Here is an 18,545-nt window from a genome sequence, read left to right on the forward strand (position 1 = left end):
AAAGTGGCCTGTGTTTTTGAATTCTAATTTGAAAAAGAGAAAAGGATTATAAACCCAGAGTGAATAGACACATCTAGCTATACAGTATAATTTCGAAGCAAACCTGAAAGGTCTCTGGGGTGATTTTAATAGTGGTCTATAAGGCTCACTTTCATATTGTATTCTGCAGTCAGTCAAGTCTATCTCACTCCCCTCTAGTAAAACACTATTATATATATATATTGCTTAGTATGTCTTCACGCTAACTTGATTGATTGAGAAAGGGGTCCAAACTGAAGGTCCAAACAGAAAAAGCAATTAGCAGAGTTCCAAACCAGCAGACAGCATACAAGCTCTTACTCTCCCTGGTATCTATGATGCATATGATGCATATCTCCTTATTCAAGAGAACTGGAAGGCTGTTCTACATCATTATTGATTGGGTGTGTGATATCAATAGACATGCAAACAGTGAGCTGACAGCGTTCGTGTCTGTGAACCTCAGAACAGTAGGCAGTGGACACACCTCAGAAGGACATTACTGGAAACTGCAGGTAATTTAAACTGTTTAAGAAATGCTTTACAAAAAGTGACCTTTATTAATTATCAACATAAATTGCTTCTAGTATAATGTGTGCAACCATTTTGTCAGTCTTATGTGTTGTTGTTAAAGCCTAGTTTGACACTAGTTTTTATAATGAGTTGTGCAGACGTGTTCAGTTAATTTCTGTCTTGGGAAGATCCACTTTCTTTTAAGTCTCTTTGGAAAAGCTACAAGCCTACTGGCACAACACACTTGCTTGGATTTCTGGGACAGTTTGCTAAAACCTATTTTCCCATTCTTGAAAGTGTTGGATACATTTTGTTATTGAAAGTCTGCAAAATATTTTTTTTCATGTAAATTTCCATTTGTAAGATATTCTCCTTTTCCATGTCCACTATTATTATTTGAATTCTTGATTGGCAAGAGGTTGTTGAAAATTATTTTCTACCTTTCTGATATCAAAGCTTTGAAAACATATTAAACAGAAACTCCAAAGTAGAATTAAAGCTGATCATCCATAGAGATATTTGATGTGATTATAAAAAATCAATGTTTAATAATGAATTTCTTGTTGTACCATTTCTAGCAATTTCTAGCTCTTTTTATAAAAAGTGAAAGACTGGGTGCTTTGCGACCCTTTGAATCTAAAAATCAACTTTTCTTTGTTAGTGTTAACAGAAATTGTACTGAAGCCACTGTGTCAATGTGCATATTGAGAGGTTTTTGATGGACCTTGACTCTTGATAGCAGGTATTCCAGTTACATAGGAAAGAAAACATCTGTTAAATCTCAAAACAGAAACTGCATTGAACGCCATCTGTCTCTCTCTGGCGTTACAGAGATATTGTTCCTGAAATACTGAACATGGGTAAACACAAAAAGAGACTAATATCTTGGTAATCTGAATATGGACAGATCAATGATATGGCTTACACATTTTTTTACATGACTCCTTTGTTTTGTATTTTAGGATTCCTCTGAGATTAGTAAAAGCAGGGGTTGAGAAGAGCTTATTGTCAGCAATATAGGAAAGACTATAATATAGAATAAACCCTCTGAAGGCAGACAAGATCCATGGCTTCAGCTTGTGTTGTCTTGGTCTTATGGGTGGCTGGAATTTGGGAAGCTCTGGAGATGAGCGCTGCTGCTACGGCTGTCAGCAGCAGTCAAGAGCAGGGGGCCTCATTTCCATGGCATGAGTACCGTCTTCCGCGCACTCTGGTACCTGAGCAGTACTACATCTACATCCACCCAGACCTCAATACGAACACCGTCACTGGTCAGGTGCATATCCTGATGACGGCTTTGAATAGCACGAGCTCTGTTGTGCTGAATGGCAAGAATCTGGCCATAACGGAGGCCTTTCTGAAAGAGCTGACCCCACACCACGGCCAGGAAAGCATCTCAGTCCGCGTGCTGGAGTCTGTCCCCAATGAGCAGCTGGCGTTCATCTCCGAGATACCCCTGGCAGCAGGGAGGAAATACCAGCTGTCTATCGCATACAACACCACAATCTCCACCGGCTTCTCTGGGATCTACAAAGCCTCCTACTGGACGGACAACACAATCCCAAGGTAGGTGCTCCTTAGGTGTAGGATTAGCAATGCATCGTTTTTTCTTTATTTGCATGTGTATAGTATCAGTTCAGTTACAACTGTAGCAGCAGTGGTAGATATGAACAATTCTGCAGTTCCTGGAAAAGGAGCCTAAAGGAATATCCATCACAGTGAAGCCTGGCGCAGGACTGCAGTTGTGTGTTTTATCGTTAGGATTTTAGCTGCCACTCAATTTGAGCCCACCTCTGCCCGGAAGGCTTTCCCCTGCTTTGATGACCCCACCATGAAGGCTGTGTTTTCGATTGTCGTTGTGCGGGACTATAATAACAAGGCCATCTCCAACATGCCCAAGGTAAGGAAGGTCTCCTGATTCATTGTCCACATATCTGTGATTATGAGACTTTAGTGGCTCCATTTCATGGGCTCTCCTACCTTCCCTGAAATTATTTGGTTTGCATTTGGTAAAATACACTTTTTTGTCCCAGTAAAAGTGGTGGCTCCGCGCTTAGAGTTCCATAGTCCGTCCGTGGCAAGATAATGCCCTTAGCCAGCTCGGACTCCGAGTTCCACCAGGGTTGGCTGGTTCTGAGCCATCCTCAAAGTTGCCAGGCAGCTTGCACTTGTGAGAGACACAGTAAAAGACACACTTCATCTCCAAGTGGTGTTCTAGTGATGAATGGCACTGAAAGAAGGACAGCACACAGGGCCACTTTCTGCCTGTGAGGTGCAGGTAAGCCCGACTCATCAGCGGCTGGCAATGGCAAGTGAGGAGGGCATGCAATAAAAAAAAAACTTGATTTCTTAAAAAAAGTCATATTTGTACCCCTTTCTCAAGAACTCTAGATGACAGACCCATACAGGAGTGACCAGGGCCTTTCTCCAGTCGCTCAAACTGGCAGATGAAAAGGGAAAGTGCCGTTTGTGAAAGCACATACTATATCTTTGAGATGCGATAGCAGATTTAAACAATTTATATGAGAAAAAAATAGCTAACTAAACCATTTAAGCTTCAATTCAATTCAATTTATTTTTATATAGCGCCTCTCACAACAAGGTTGCCCCAAGGCACTTAACAGTGCAAGTGACCATACATTTTGTCAATACTGGACAGAAAAGACAGAAGACAGGAACCAAAGAGAGGAACCAAAAACTCCTCTGTAAGGAGAAAAAAAAACCTCTAGGGGTCCAAGGCCTCTGGCTGCCCAACCCCTTTGGGCATACTAACATTATATAATTAAAAAAAATAAAAGAATGAGGGCATTAATCCATCCATCATGTCTTCTGTATGTCAGTACTCCATGCAGATCTCTGTAGACCAGCAAACTCCTCCTAAATGATAGATATATCCCTCTTGGATCCATGGCAGTGATGCAGCATCCAACCCAGATGGTGCCCAGCACGGGCACCATCCGGACATGTGGGGATGAGAATAGGTTAGTTTGGTCAGAACAGATGTATCTACCTGGTGGGCCAACACAGAGACACACAATGGCATGTACAGCAGCACCAGCAGCCATGGTTGCGGCAGGCTATAATGTAAGGTGTGAGTAGGCTAGGCTGAAGTAATAGGTTTTCAGTCTGGATTTAAATACTGAGATTGACTCGGCATCCCAAATATGGGGTGGGAGACTGTTCCATAAGCTAGGGACCCCGTAACTAAAGGCTTTACCACCAACTGTTATTTTTTTAACGCATGGGATATAAAGAAGACCTGCATTCTGTGATCTAAGCAGGCTGCATGGATGGTATACATTAATAAGTTCCATTAGAAAGACAGGTGCCTGACCTCTGAGAGCCTTGTAAGTAAGTAGAAGGATTTTGAAGTTAATTAGCTAAGATTATGGAAGATATTTTAAACAGTGGATCAGAATCCCAGAGAGCAGATGATCCAACTGTCCAGTTGCAGAAGGCCCCTTGCTCCTGGCATGGATCATGGCAGTCCAGAGCCTGGAGTACTGGAAACCAAGGAGCAAAACTACACCAGCCCATCACAGGGCACACACACAGGAACAACTAAGAGACACCAATTAAACTCACCAGCAAGTCTTAAGGAAGGCAGAGGAAGATAAATAGGGCCAACAAAAATTCACAAGGACACAGGGCACAGAACTTCTATCAGTGAGCCCCAGGGGCAGTGAAGCATGCAGTATCATTGAGTGTCTCCAGGGTGTACAGTTAACAACAGATGCCTGGTTTATGTTTATCCAGGTGAAAACAAAGCCGAGAGCTGATGGGCTGCTTGAAGACCATTTCCTCCACAGCGTGAGGATGAGCAGCTATTTGGTCGCCTTCGTCATCAGTGACTTTACATCCAACAGCACAAAATCAAAATATGGCACTAAGGTAAATTCTTCAATCAAATTACTATTTAACATTTAAAAATGCTGATAATATTTCCAGTTGTGTAATGTGGGCAGTGGTTGTCTGTAACCAGCTGCACAAAGCAACTGAAGCTGAACTTTTTCTTTCTTTTCTTTAAGTTCTCTATGAATTTGGAGGTGTCGGACAATTCAGTTTAACAAATTGAATTGATGTCATTGGAAAACCAGTATCAGTGCTTAAGATGCCTTGTAAAACCAGGAGCCAACTTAAACTGGAGCTTAGGACATCCACTTAGGAAGATAATGGAGAAGAACAGACCTTCAGGGATGGGGAAAGGTGGAGAATGATGTGGTCTTGGGTTCATACCTGATCCGAACCTCACAAATATTTGCAACACTAATTCCTTGTGTCCCATAAATCTGATGGTAATTCTATAATTTTACCAGGTTTCAAAACGGCAAAAGTGACATCGTTTTGTCAGTGAATGTCGAAAACTGGCAAGCATGGAAGTTTTTACTCATGTACAATCATGTTTGGATACCACATGCTGTGCTCGCTGCAGTGTCGATGTTAAACAATGATGCTCAGGGCCAATGTTTAGCTGTGCTGTGTTTGCCAGGTGTCCGTCTACGCCCCCCCCAATCAGATCGACCAGACCTCCTATGCTCTCGATGTTGCGGTGAAGATCCTGGAATTCTTTGAAGAATACTTCCAGATTCGATACCCTCTTCCCAAAATTGGTATGGAGTTACTTAGCATTCTCAAAAAACACAGATACACAATACCTGACTTGTTCAGATTAATTTGTTGATTGCTTCTCTCACCCCTGTGGAAATATGTCTCTGTCATGTTAAATGGAAAGACGTTTTCCTCTGTTCCTTGCTCTTCCCTTTGTTCAGATTTGGTGGCCATTCCTGAATTTGAATCTGGAGCCATGGAGAACTGGGGTCTGGTCACCTTCCGTGAGACCAGCCTGCTGTATGACCCCATGACCTCCAGCGAGAGGAACAGGCTGTGGATCATGCTGGTCACGGCCCACGAGCTCGCTCACCAGGCAGGTGTCTCATGTCTCTCTTTCCACATACAAGACGAAGTGAAAAGCAGCAGGTAAAGCCTCACTCCATGCTGTTTCGGCTGTGACGCCTTCTTGAAGTGTCACAGCACCGAAACCTAGTGTTTCTTTTCTTTACCATTCAGGATGGAATGATCCTTTACCTGGTCTCCTTTGCAGCCTATGCATGCTGACGCAGCTGCCTACCATCAGTAGTCATCTCTAGCAGTCATCTCAAGTAGTCCTGAGATGAAGCATCAGTAGTGATCTCTAGCAGTCATCTCGAGTAGTCCTTAGACAAAGCATCAGTAGTGATCTCTAGCAGTCATCTTGAGTAGTCCTCAGACGAAGCATCAGTAGACATCTCTAGCATGATGAACTGAGAACACCAGATTCGTTTGGTAATATTGCCATTATGTGTTGGATCTCAGCAATTGTCTGGAATTTATGGTGGATCTTGAAAGAACCGGAATGCACGAAATGTGCTTAAGTACCACTGCAAAAGAAAAATAAGACGCCATTGGTTCTGTTTTGTCTGGATATGTCAATCACTGTTTCAGTAGAAAACCATGCAGATGTATCGTGGCTCCTGCTATTAACTGAGAGCTGATCTTGTTAAAACACTTGTTTCCAGTGGTTTGGAAACCTGGTCACCATGCAGTGGTGGAATGACCTGTGGCTGAATGAAGGTTTTGGAAATTATATGCAGTTCATCGCTGCAGACAAACTGGAGCCAAGCTGGTGTGTGGTGAGTGAGGAACATCTGGCATCTGGAGTTGACAATTGGTGGCTCAAAAAGTATTCTTCTGTTTCTGCTTTTCCTGAAAAATAATCCATGCATGGAGTTTGCAATATTGAACACTTGCAATAAAAAAATACTACAGTAATCATTTTTTTGCATCCTGTTAAAGGACTATGAAATAGATACATGCCTTGTACATACACAACACAACCCCTTTACTTCCAGCTGTGTTCATGTTTCTAAGCAAACTATTTACTATTGTAAACGAATGTAAACTATTCTTAACCTACAGTACATTATTCTGTTTAATTATCATGTGGCATTATTGTTTAAACTACCTATACATTTGGGTTAAGACAGAATCCTATTTATTTTAGATGGGATGTTGTCATACTCTTTAGTCCGAGCATATCTCCACTAAATGTTGCTAACACTGAGATGAAAATATAGTTCTGTGATATTTGCCAGATCCAAATGTGTGCTGTGTGTTTCAGGAAGACCAGCTGCTCACTGTGAACGTCTACAGGGCTCTGGAGAGGGACTCCTTTAGCTCCTCTCACCCCATCTCTCTGCCAGTGAAGAACTCCCAGCAGATTAGGCAGATGTTTGATATCGTCTCCTACTGCAAGGTTAGGAAGAAAGGAGAACAAATTTGATGTGATAAAAAATTGGAACATTTCTAGAAACATTTCTTATGTGTATAGAAATCACTGCTGTGGTTACCTGAAAGAAGGGTCCCAGGATCCCTGCAGTATATTCTTGTTGTTCTTTGTTGCTCTTGGGTTGGTTCTCTGAAATCTGAAATCTGATATTAACGTAATTCCTCAAATTGTATTTATTCATAGTAAATTTACTGACACTGAATATAGCACAGCTAACACTTAAATATGCACAGTCTAAAACTGGCAATAATCATATCTTCGTGAAAATCATGCAACATATACTTAATTATCCAGACTAACCTACAGAGACTTATACCTCATCTGGTTCTACTGCAGAATCACAAACAATACCTACAAAACTTTAACATCCAGAGCACAAGAGAGTTAAATAACTCATACATGGTAGTGATACTGTGTGAATCAATGTTGGAGCCCATTTTAAATTGGGAATGTCCCAGTAACAGTCCATTTCTCTGACCACTGCATCATCTAGCCTACTACATACTGTACAGTGCCACCTGCCCAGTGTGATACAGTACATCTTCTTGTATTTCCTGCATTGTGTGTATCTCACTAGAGTAAACACCCTCTCTACTGTCTCTGTAGGGTGCCAGTATTTTGAGAATGATCCAGAGCTATCTGAATGAGACGGTATTTACTGCTGGGATTCGAGCCTATTTGAAGCAGCACAGTTACAGCAATGCTCAGCAGGATGACCTCTGGAGCGCACTGACAAAGGTATAGACAGCCCTCTTCAAGGGCTGGGGAGGTGAAACCTGGTACTTTCTAATCATTCTGGTAATCCTTCACTGCAGGCGTGCTCCAGCTCTAGCACTCTTAATGGCACAATAACTGTGCCCGTAAATTACAGACTATTAATCCAGTAGTGTACCGGGTACCAAATGTTCACTGACATACAGTAGATGCCTTAATGGTTGCATCTTTTCACTCTCACTTTTCCTCCTGTCTTTGTGGAATGTTGCAGTAGGATCTTTTTTCTGAAAATGCAATGAAAACAAACCTATACTTAGTAGAGGCCGTTACCGGTCATAGATCATAAGTAGTAATTCGTAGATCATTCTGTTAATATGTTCATTTTGATGGAACACATTTCTGTTCACTTTGGTCAGATCTGCTATACTATAGTTGAAACAAGTCCTGGGCAGGTATTCACACACCAGGACCAGCAGATTGTGTCCAGAACAGCAGTCAAACGCAGGGAAGTCTTCTTTTCAGAGCGCTCTGGAGCACAACAGGAGAGTGGATGTAAAAGCTCTAATGGATACCTGGACGAAACAAAAAGGCTACCCTGTGGTGTCCGTGCAAGTCTCCGGACAGAAAGTGAAACTGCAGCAGGATATTTTCACTCTATATCCCCAGAATGGAACAGGGTAAGGGTGAAAAAAAACGCTGTGTCTCCATTTCACCTTCTTCTCCTTTCCACATCCCTGTCTGAACAGTCCATGTCTCCTCCCCTTCTCTCCACTATGATTTTCATTTTTTGGATTATTTGATTCAGTAATCACTGATTCCCTGTTTATAGTCACTACTTTTTAGTCATCTCTGATGTGCTGCTGCAGCCTTTATTCCAGAAAAGGAAGGGTGAGGACAGTATACTCCTTCCTCTCAAACTGGAACAGTCAAGGCCATCTGCTAGTTTTCACACTGCAAAGCTCATAGATGTCCATCAGGGGTCACTGCCATACAGTAAGCCAAGAATACTGTGATCAACACAAACTCACCCGGGCCCAGCTGTGCTCATCCTGCTGGGCATTTATACATGAAGAATCTCCTCTACAGTCAGCTACAGACCACACTCGGTTTCTTTATTTTCCTTCTAAATCGTAATTTATTTTTCACCTTTGCTTTGAGGTTCCTGTGGCAGATTCCATTTACGTTTTATTCAAACACCTCATCATCTGCCACAACCTACCTAATGAAGAAGAAAGAAGGTAATTTCTTATTCTTTGTAAGGAAATGACTACTCAATAAGTTGCAAAGGAACAAGTAATAGGTTTATTCCATGCTGAAAAGAGAAGAATGAAAACACAACGTTTCGGCTGTGGAGCCTTCTTCAGGGGAGAGAAAGACAGGGCAGTAAGTAAAGGTAATGTAGTGGGAGAACAAAAGCTGGGAGAGAGGAGGAGCAAGGGTAGGAGCAGGGGACAGAAAGGCCAATCAGGAGGTGTGAAGCCAGGATAGATGAATAGAGGTATGAAATGAAACCTGTAATGAACAGAGAGAATTTAGAAGAAAAGTAGTCTGTCGTTAAGAGAAGGGGGAAGGTGTGATCCTAGCTGCAGGATAATTTTGGTTTCTGTAGTCTTTCTGATGTATGAGTTCGGAAAACCATTTTTGAGAACACAGACAGAGAGATTAGAGTGGTCATGGCCATCAGAGGTGAAATGAGAAACATAGTATGGGCTTGGAGAGATCTTAATCTTCACAGCCCTGACGTGTTCTCAGAGTCTCCTTCCTGTTTCTCCAATGTTGATGGCTGGGTATTTACTGCAAGAGCTACAGTAAATAAGGTTGCTGGAGGTACAAGATGTCATCTGAGTGATCCGGAATCATCCTGAGGGGCCTTGAATGAGTGTGGTGTTAGATACAGTATGTACTTGCAGGTGATACAGCGAGCTCTGTTGCAAGGGAAAGTGCCTGGTGTGGATGGTTGCTAAAGGCAGTCAAGGGAACTGTGAACAAGAAGGTTACGCAGATAAGGTGGTCAGCAATATGAGATGATGGGGTGGTCAGAAAAGAGGTCCCCAACGGAGGGATCATCATGTAGGATGGAAAAGTTGTCATTAATAGTCCTGGGGATAGAAAGTGTGTTGGGGTGGTAGAGAAGCACCAAGGGTACCATGGTAAAGGCACAGTGAAGTGTAGTAAAGCACAGTGAAATCACAATCCATGCATTGTGAGACACAGGGAGGAAGAGTGAAGAGTGAGATTGACCAATCCATTGCAAAGCAAATGAAGGATTTGTGACAAAAACAAAGTGAAAACATACCTTGCAGACTGACAATGGATTATCTTTTATATGGCACTATAATTGAGAAGTCACCCATTTGTATCCCATTCTTATGACTTCAGTGCCCTAAGAGGAGAATGGATCCAGTGCCTCTCTCCCCAGTCACAAATATGGGAATAAACATGAACTCTGTGTTTTCTAAAGTGAAGAAACACCCAATGCAGTAGACTTTGTGCTCTTTATGAATTAAACATCCACGCATGCAGTAAATTTAAAATGGCTGAGATTAGCCACTTAGGGGGAGTTACACTGAGCAGGGCCCTCCAGCACAGAAAACAACAGGACAGCCTAGTTTACAATGCTGTGTCCCAGGCTCCTGCCCCAGGAAATGCCCCAAATCCAGCGATTCCTTTCAACAACCCATTAGCATACAAAGCAGGGCCAGACAGAGTCTGCTGATGCCAGAATAGTTAAAGGGCAACTGCACCCCCAATTTCTCAGACCAGTTAATAAATCTTGGTAACAAAATCAATTCATTAATGTCATAGAAAAAAATTACAAATTGCGAATTAAACACAAAATTGTGAACTTTGTGAAAGTACTGTAAGTCGCCATATTGACGCAACTCACATTCAAGTACCCACGAATTGCCATGTAAAGCAGCCCTTCCTGCTCACTAGTCACTGTAGTGAATAATGGCATGTGATGTACAAGCGTATAAATACAGGCTGTGCAGCAGACATGTTCCAATGTGATCTGCATGCAGAGTTAACAAGTAAGTAGTATTTGTCGGCAAAACAATCTCAAAACCAAAAGCAATTTTTCTATCAGATTAAAAGAGATGTACTCACAAGCCTGCTTGTTCACAATGTCATAGGGCTGCACACGTCACTGGAAGTTTTGTTGCCTCATTCTGAATCGCAGAACATGGCACTGTGCACACCTGGAAATTTTGTTTATTTTGTGGTGTAAATTGGAGGTTTTACAAGTAACTGTGTACATTTTGCTTTCATTGTGGTGTAAAATGCACTCATCAGTGCTGATTCTTTCTAACCCCGAAATATCAAAATGGCGTTGCAGCTCCCCTTTAAGTCATTGGCTCCCAAAGCATCAGTTTGATTTTGGCTTTCCTCTCTTTTCTACAAACTTGAGTCTGATTTAATAGAGATATATACAGTATACTGTATATCAGTGATTTTCCTTTCTAGTTAGGTATATTGATAGACAGATAGACAATGGTATATTTTGGCTCCCTATTAAACCCCCGACTGGGACACAATACTCCAGATGAATTTCAGACTCACTCACGTTGTCCTCCGCCTTGCAGAGCTCATCAGTCTCCCTCACGAAGTGGCCTGGATCAAAGCCAATGTCAATTCCACCGGCTTCTATAGGGTGTCCTACGACCTGCCCACCCTGCACGCCCTCATCCGACAGCTGCAGGAGCGTCACACGGTGTTCAGCCGGATCGACAGAGCCAGTCTGATTGATGATGCCTTTCACCTTGCCAGGTACAGAGCTGGGAGACAGGGCCTGGCTTTGCTCTGGGAGACAGGCTGTTGTGCTCTCACATCGACAGAGTGGTTTACGAGCATGGTCACCACTCACATATCGTTTTTAAGCATAATTGTTGTTTGAGTCTGACCTGAATGACATAAACGGATTGCAAACCTCTCTTATGTATGATATATGACACACAAATCTCGCACTGTATTGGGAAAGTTACCCATGCAATTTGGGATAGAATATGGTTAAAACAGTTCATGCTTTTATTGAATACAAAAATAACACTTTCAAGTTATGGAGAGTTGCAAGCATTTTTTGGTTGCTAATTTAAAAGGTCTTACAAAGTTTTTTTTTTCCAAAGTCCGACATGGCAGACCTCTCAGCTGTGCCTGACAGTTCGGTCGGCTTGTAAAATTACATTTCTGCCTCTTACAGCCAGGGGTCGCTGCAGTACAGTGAAACATTCACCCTCAGCCTATACCTCAAGCGTGAAGAGGAGTACTTGCCCATACGGATGTTCGTCTCTCACATGGGAAAGATTATGAGTAAATTATCTTTCGGCAGACAGAGATGTGTTTTCCACTTGATCAAGGTGAAAAGCGCGTTTTTTTTACCTTTATTTTCACATACAAGTTGAAAAACATTGATTATAAGCCAAAAAACAATATTCTCCACAACAAAACACATGGAATTGAAATTCTAAATGCGCAGAAATATATGCAAATTTGTCGGATACACTCATCTTGTGCAGTAGAACGGGTTATCCAGTGTGATTTAATATGGCCCATTTTCCCATCATAAATAACCCTGCGCTCTGACCCCAAGCTTCTCTCCCTGTCTATGTATCTCACGGAGAGCAAGCTGGGATATGCGAAAAGACAGATTACTCATATAAGAAATTGTATATAACCAATAAAGAGATCAAAATACGAGAGAAAAGCACAAGTGAATAATTCAACTTTTAATGACTAAATAATTTGCGAAACATTTTAAATTAAGGGTAACAACGGCAAATAAAAAAAAAATTCTGCGTTTAAAAAAGCACTGGAATTTCAGACAGTATATATATAGAGAGAAATGTAAAACCTCTCACTAGATTTCAGCACATTTCAGCTTTCGGGGAGTGTTAGCGGAGCGAGCGGGCCGGGCCGCGGTCTCACTGTGCGGAGCTGTCTATCTCTGTGCTCCTGTCTGTCAGATTCACCTGTGGGGCGTGCTGGAGAGGCAGATCCGGGCCCGGAGCTTCGACGACTGCGGCTCCCTGCCGCAGCAGAACCTGCGGGCGCTGCTGCTGTCCCTCGCCAGCGGGATGCCCTCGCTGCCCGTGAGGCAGCGGGCACAGAACACCTTCCACAGCTGGATGGCAAACGACGGGAAGATCCCGTAAGAGGGCTGGGAGAGTGGGGCGGAAAGCGGGGATCGCGGGACACGCAGCGCTTGGGGTTTGGAGAGGGCCTGGAGGAACCCCTGGTTGGGCTGCACACGACGCGTGTACCATTCCCACCTCTTACGTGTGTTTTACTCCATTGGCGGATACTGCATGTACTGCGTGTGTCCATAGTCACACCTGTTGGGTTCGGGTCACAGCCACCGCCTGCGTTCACTGTTAATTATATATGATGCTTCAGTAATGGCAGATACCAAAACCACTGCTTGTTAGCACTTCGTTTTGGAATTTGTAAGAAATGAGCAGAGCAAAATAATTTCAATCACGGAGCAGATTTAAAGGATCGGACGTTAGCAGGATCTGAAGGTTATTTGTTGAGGCTTTTCCTGGAGTTATAAAAAAGTTGGATGGGGGAAGAAAAAAATGTTTGGCAAATCTTCCAGTAAAGATATTTTCTGCCTAATGTCTTTTTCGCAAAAGAGGCGGCTTCTGTTGTTGTGCAGTGTCATCTTGTGGGAATCTTTCGTAACTACACTATTTGGGAAAAGAAGTTGCATTTTATAGCTTCTTGATTAACGTGAAGAATAAGGCTCAAGGCGGTAGCCTGAGAATAGAAAATGAGAATAGAATAGAAAATGATATCAACTATCACAGATTTTTTAAGCTAAAAAACATTAGTTATTTATTTCGGTCACTCTTTATTAAGGTATTTTTACCTTGCTCGTGTGCGATGCAAGTTCAGTTCTCGAGTTAGTGCTAAGAACACCCACGCTTCTCAAGGAGAAGTTTATACGTCAAACTGAATTGCACTGCTGACAAGTCCCCTACCTTTTCAAAACCATTAGAAAGAATCGTATCGGATTTCAACACGTGTGAAACGCGCCCCAAATGACTGAATGAGACATCAGACATAAGACAGTACAGAAGGCTACTGTCTTCTACTGTCCTCTACTGTCTGGGGTGAGGACGTGTTTCCAAGTGTATAGGAAACGTGCACGGTTTTGTGGCAGCAAATTAGATTATGCAAATCTCCGGTGCTCTGCTGCTACCTTTTAATGTTCCGTGGACCTGCGTGCTGCACTGTCTTGCTGTGGGACTCGTCTGTGATGCTGTGGGTGTTGTTGCAGGCTGCCCAGGACCCTGCGAGGTCTGATTTTCCGTGAGGGTGTCCGGAGAGGCGGGCACAGGGAGTGGATGTTCGTGCTGCAGAAGTACCTGCGCAGCGTCTCCAGCTCGGAGAAAGCGCTCTTCCTGGCGGCTCTCTCCAGTACCAGGGATCCGAAGAAGAAAATCTGGCAAGTGCCCGTGCTTTTCACAATCACAATTCACAATAATGTTAGCTAAGGTTGATTTCATTCTACAAGATTTGAAAGATTTGTTTAAAAAAATCTAGATTGATTAACAGATATGTAGCATTCTTACACTTGATTGAACGAGGTCATTAACCCTAGCTTCTCTGTTTCATTGAAGAGATGGGTATGTAAAGAATATTCTCAGAGAACACAAGATTCACACCTTTATTGTCATGCAGTGTCTTTATTTTCACACAATTTAAATTGATATATATGGTACTTTGTATATCTTGTACTGGAGCTGTTCCTCAGTTGTTCATAATTACTAAGCTGTGTCTCCATGTATTCCATGCAAACCCCTCAGAGTGACTGCAAACCCTCACTTGTTTCAGGCTGTTGAATGCTGCGCTGCAGAACAAAGCCATAAAGATGCAGGACTTTATCATCTTAGTCAGCCGGATGGCGGGCAGTCTTTGGAGCAGTGAGCTGGTGTGGAGGTTTGTGCGGAGTCACTGGGAGGAGCTGGTGGAGAAGTACGTTCCCTACTTATTTCTCATTGAAGACAGGTGGTCAAACACTCTGAGGCTGGAGGTAGACAGTTGCACAAGGCTTAACAGCATGCCACGCCTGTAAAATGTTACTGAATTTAAAAAGAAATGTTTCCTTTGTTTTTCTTCTACAATCAAGAATCAGTATGACATTCTATGAACAAATCCATCCCATTTAAAGTGGACTACTGTGCTATTCATTAGATTGTATTCCTACAGTTTACTATCCACCTTGCTGCTGTAGTTCGTGTTGGTGGACCAGTAGGTGGCGATCTCCAATTGGTGATCCTCACCAATGCCCCCAGTATGGTGACTAGGGACACTATGCTGCAGGAGCTACTGTCTTTTGGACAAAACATTAAACTGACTATTTGATCACAAAGGACTTCGTAGCACCATTCAAAAGAGTAGAGGTGTTAACCTACAGTAGGTGTCCCCCTGAACTCAATTTCTCAAGTCTCCACTTTCTGTATACTTACCTTATTGCCCCAAGTGGGAAATTTGCATTGCAGGCAGGTAAAAGACATACCACATCAAACAATACATTTAACAAAACATGAACTCATAAACAAGTAAGAGATATACTGTGCATGTATGATGCAAACAATAAATACATAAATAAAAATAGACAGTCAATTGGCTAAATTGATCAGGTCAATAGCTGTGAGAATAAAGATCATCTAGTTCTATTGCACTTGAATCGGGGTGTTGTAGTCTAAATTAACACCCAGATAGAGGGAGCTCAGGTTCACCATGCAAGGGGTGGTCGTGACAGTCAGTGATTATATTGACCTTCTGCATTGTTTGTTAGATGTAGATGTCTGTCTGCTGTAGCTGTTGTGCACCAATAGTTTTGCTGGCTGCCTTCACTGTCCTGCTCAGTCTGTATAATGGGGCTATAGGCACTCATGACTGTTGCCTCACCCAGGTGCTGCACTTTACTTGTGGATGAAGTGGGTCCCCTCAGCTCTGTGGGAATCCCTTTGAGATCGTGTGGGATTAAAAAGTACTATAGAAATGCAAATAACTTAATTTACTGTTCATCCCAGTATTTTAATAATTTATGTACCATTTTTTAATGTAAAGGAACAAGTAGAGGTTTATTCTTTGTTTTATTCAAGTAAAGGTTTATATCTTTTCTGCTCTTTTCAGCATGTTTTAATGTAGTTATCTTACAATGCTGAATAATCATTTGACCTGTTTTTTATTCTTACACCCATGTGCTTCATGCTTCTTGAACATTGACAATTGGCTCTTAATCTGGTGTGGCTCATTAATATATGTGTGGGCTGCCTTAGACGAAAACCTCAGGAAAATAAAACAAATAATAACAGCAATGATATTCATTTAATGCAATGGATCTGTGTGGTACATTTTAAGGCAGGGCCCTATGTGTCCTTTCATTTGAGCAAATCCTTTATAGCATGCTTCATTTGTACAGTGGCCAAAAGGTGCAAAACACAAAACCAAAAAAGAGAGCACAAATAAAAATGTGTTCAAAATGGAAATAGGTTCTCACAACCAACATCACATCTGCTAGGTGAGAGGGCAGAGTGCATGTGTTAAGTTCTTGATGAGATTTTTTTGCGAAATTTCTCAAATCTTAGCACCACGACAGTAGGATGTTCTTGTCACGGGAGCCGGGTCAGACTCCTGTGAAATGCGTTGTTAAAGACCCTATCCGAGACGGTATAATCCAGAAGTGACTGGAGTAGGACATCAGGGAAGACACAGCGGGATCAGGTTGGGTAGAAACACAGGGGGTGATGACAATTAATTTGACACACAAATTCCCATGTAAAGATTACAGAGTGGTGGTTTGATCTAATTTGCTCTGTTCTCCCTCTCAGGTTTTCTTTAGGATCCTCATATTTGTCCCACATCGTCAATTCTGTTATATCAAGATTCAGCTCTCCAGAGGAGTACAATGAGGTAAGTACAGTCAAGTTATTATTTTCAGGCTGGACTGCCTTTACCACTTGTCCCTTCAAGCTAATCTAAATCTTTGCCTTTGTGTTTCCTAATTAAACACAAAAAGAGTTCAATTAAACATTTGTGTTTAATTGTACACGTCTAAACATGTTTAATTTAACTATTTTTTGACTGACAATAACTTTTTAAAATGTAAGGCATTGTACTATTGACTATTTTGTAATAATTAACATATTTTTAAAACACTCTCACTACTTAAATCTGATTTAGGTTACGTGTTGAAAATCACAACCCAGTAAAACACTTACTGTGGTGAAGAGTGTGTGTATGTCAGGAGAGCGGGCTCTCTCTTTGATTAAATGCATTGGACATATAACATATAAAGATTCTTAGTATCATTATTTTTAATTGCAGTAGACTAAATGTCTGCTAACTCTTTGTTCCTTCAGAAACAATACTTTTTTTTTGTTATAGGTGCATAACTTTTTTGTGTCTCAGAAGAAACTTGGACATCTTGCCTTTGTCAAACAAAGCCTAGAAATCATCAGATTGAACATGATGTGGCTGAAGAGGAACACAGACCCAATCAAGGCATGGCTGCAAAAAAAGTATTCCCATAGCTATGTGGCTTACAGGCACTGCAGAAACAGGACCACCTATCGCTATGTCTGGGGAGGAATGATACAGATTCATTACTAACTTACAGGGAAAGGAGATAATGGTTTAGAAGTACATATGAAATTAATAATGGTTTTAAAAATTCATTCTATACTTTCTATTTATAATTAATCCACAGTATGTGAAATGGAATAATTGAAAAAATATATAAAGATATAACAATAAAATCGCATACTGCTGTTCTGAGGGCAGCTTGATACATATTTGTTGTACAGTAGATTAAAGATAAGGGTAAAATGAGTTTAAAGGGACATATTAATTTACCAGGGTTTTAAAATTGGTTGAAAAGGACAGTTTATTTAGAAAATGTGCAGTGACTAATGAGTTCTATAGAGCATGCTTTTGGAAATTTCAGAAACATGAAAACTCCCAATGTTGACTTTAACTGCAATAAAGGTATCAAATGGACTGAGCCAGCAAAAATAAGAGTGAAGTATATTATACATTATACAGGTTTATCAATGTGTTTGGATGTACAAGTGTTGCATTCAGAATAAAATAATTACTACTCTTTTCTTCTGGACTTGTTGAAAACAATTGATACACTTAATCAATGAGTGCTTTACACTTTTTCTGATACCTGTAAGTGGTGCACTAACAGGGTTTAAATTATACATCATTAGAGACGTTAAATCTTGTGCACCACCTGAGCTGCAGACAATGAGCTAAATAACAAAGGGCCAGTGTTTTAGCAGACTGTCTTTCTGGTTCAGTGAAGAGTTCAGTTGCAGGAGATCAGACATTAACTGTTGTGCACAGAACAGGAGATGGTTTCTTTACAAGAGCTCTTCTTTCCTTATCGGGCTTGGTAAATAGTGTACATGCAAAGCAGCATGGAGCTCACTCATACATCACAACTCTTGGAATACACACTCCTAGTTCCCCGCAAGGACACTACTTCCTCACAATTTCCAGTGAACCTTCTGTTCTTTTTGTTTTTGGCTGCTGAGCGTAAAATAAACCATTAGGATGACTGTCAATATGTTTAAGATGTTTTTTTACTTATATGAAATCCCCTCTCCTTTAACATACCTGTGTATTCCCTTTAGCCCTGAATTTATTCTGGCTGCTCTTCTTTGAATGTTTTCTAGGGCAGCAATGTCAATAAACAGAAGTGGGCTCATTAGTGCACTGTGTAACCTTACTTTGATGGAACCTCTGCACTTTTCAGTATATGATAGGGAAATGCGGGGATCTCTTGGGTCCTACATACAAAAAAAAATAATTTCTTCATTCCAAGCCCCTTCTAAATTGTGAATGAATATACTGCACTTTAAAGACAGATGAATGTCTGTCATATGTTCTTTCATTCTGTCAAGCAGAATAGTTACTAAGGACTCCTTGTGGTGCTTCATAAACTGCATAATGGAAACAA

General features: G+C 41.5%; 1 protein-coding gene across 1 annotated transcript; it reads left to right on the forward strand.

The window, feature by feature from the left end:
• The first annotated feature begins 410 nt into the window (after window positions 1-410).
• Window positions 411-17,681, forward strand: LOC148831446 (endoplasmic reticulum aminopeptidase 1-like). Its single transcript, XM_088920108.1, has 18 exons — window positions 411-533; window positions 1,494-2,097; window positions 2,293-2,431; window positions 4,288-4,422; window positions 5,021-5,141; window positions 5,301-5,455; window positions 6,087-6,200; window positions 6,689-6,823; window positions 7,463-7,594; window positions 8,093-8,247; window positions 8,729-8,808; window positions 11,155-11,338; window positions 11,769-11,925; window positions 12,532-12,716; window positions 13,848-14,015; window positions 14,405-14,545; window positions 16,411-16,492; window positions 16,967-17,681. Exons 2-18 carry the CDS (start codon window positions 1,598-1,600, stop codon window positions 17,189-17,191), a joined length of 2,808 nt encoding a protein of 935 aa, XP_088776234.1. The 5' UTR covers window positions 411-533; window positions 1,494-1,597; the 3' UTR covers window positions 17,192-17,681.
• The last annotated feature ends 864 nt before the right edge of the window (window positions 17,682-18,545 follow it).

This window comes from Atractosteus spatula, chromosome 7, assembly GCF_055471065.1.
Source record: "Atractosteus spatula isolate fAtrSpa1 chromosome 7, fAtrSpa1.hap1, whole genome shotgun sequence".
NCBI classification, from domain to species: domain Eukaryota; kingdom Metazoa; phylum Chordata; class Actinopteri; order Semionotiformes; family Lepisosteidae; genus Atractosteus; species Atractosteus spatula.

Bases quoted from the DNA above. Each gene is read 5' to 3' on its own strand.
- LOC148831446 (XM_088920108.1), top strand. From the start codon at position 1,598: ATGGCTTCAGCTTGTGTTGTCTTGGTCTTATGGGTGGCTGGAATTTGG. The intron at 12,717-13,847 runs GTAAGAGGGCTG...GTGTTGTTGCAG, and splicing joins GCAAACGACGGGAAGATCCC to GCTGCCCAGGACCCTGCGAG. The intron at 14,016-14,404 runs GCAAGTGCCCGT...CACTTGTTTCAG, and splicing joins GATCCGAAGAAGAAAATCTG to GCTGTTGAATGCTGCGCTGC.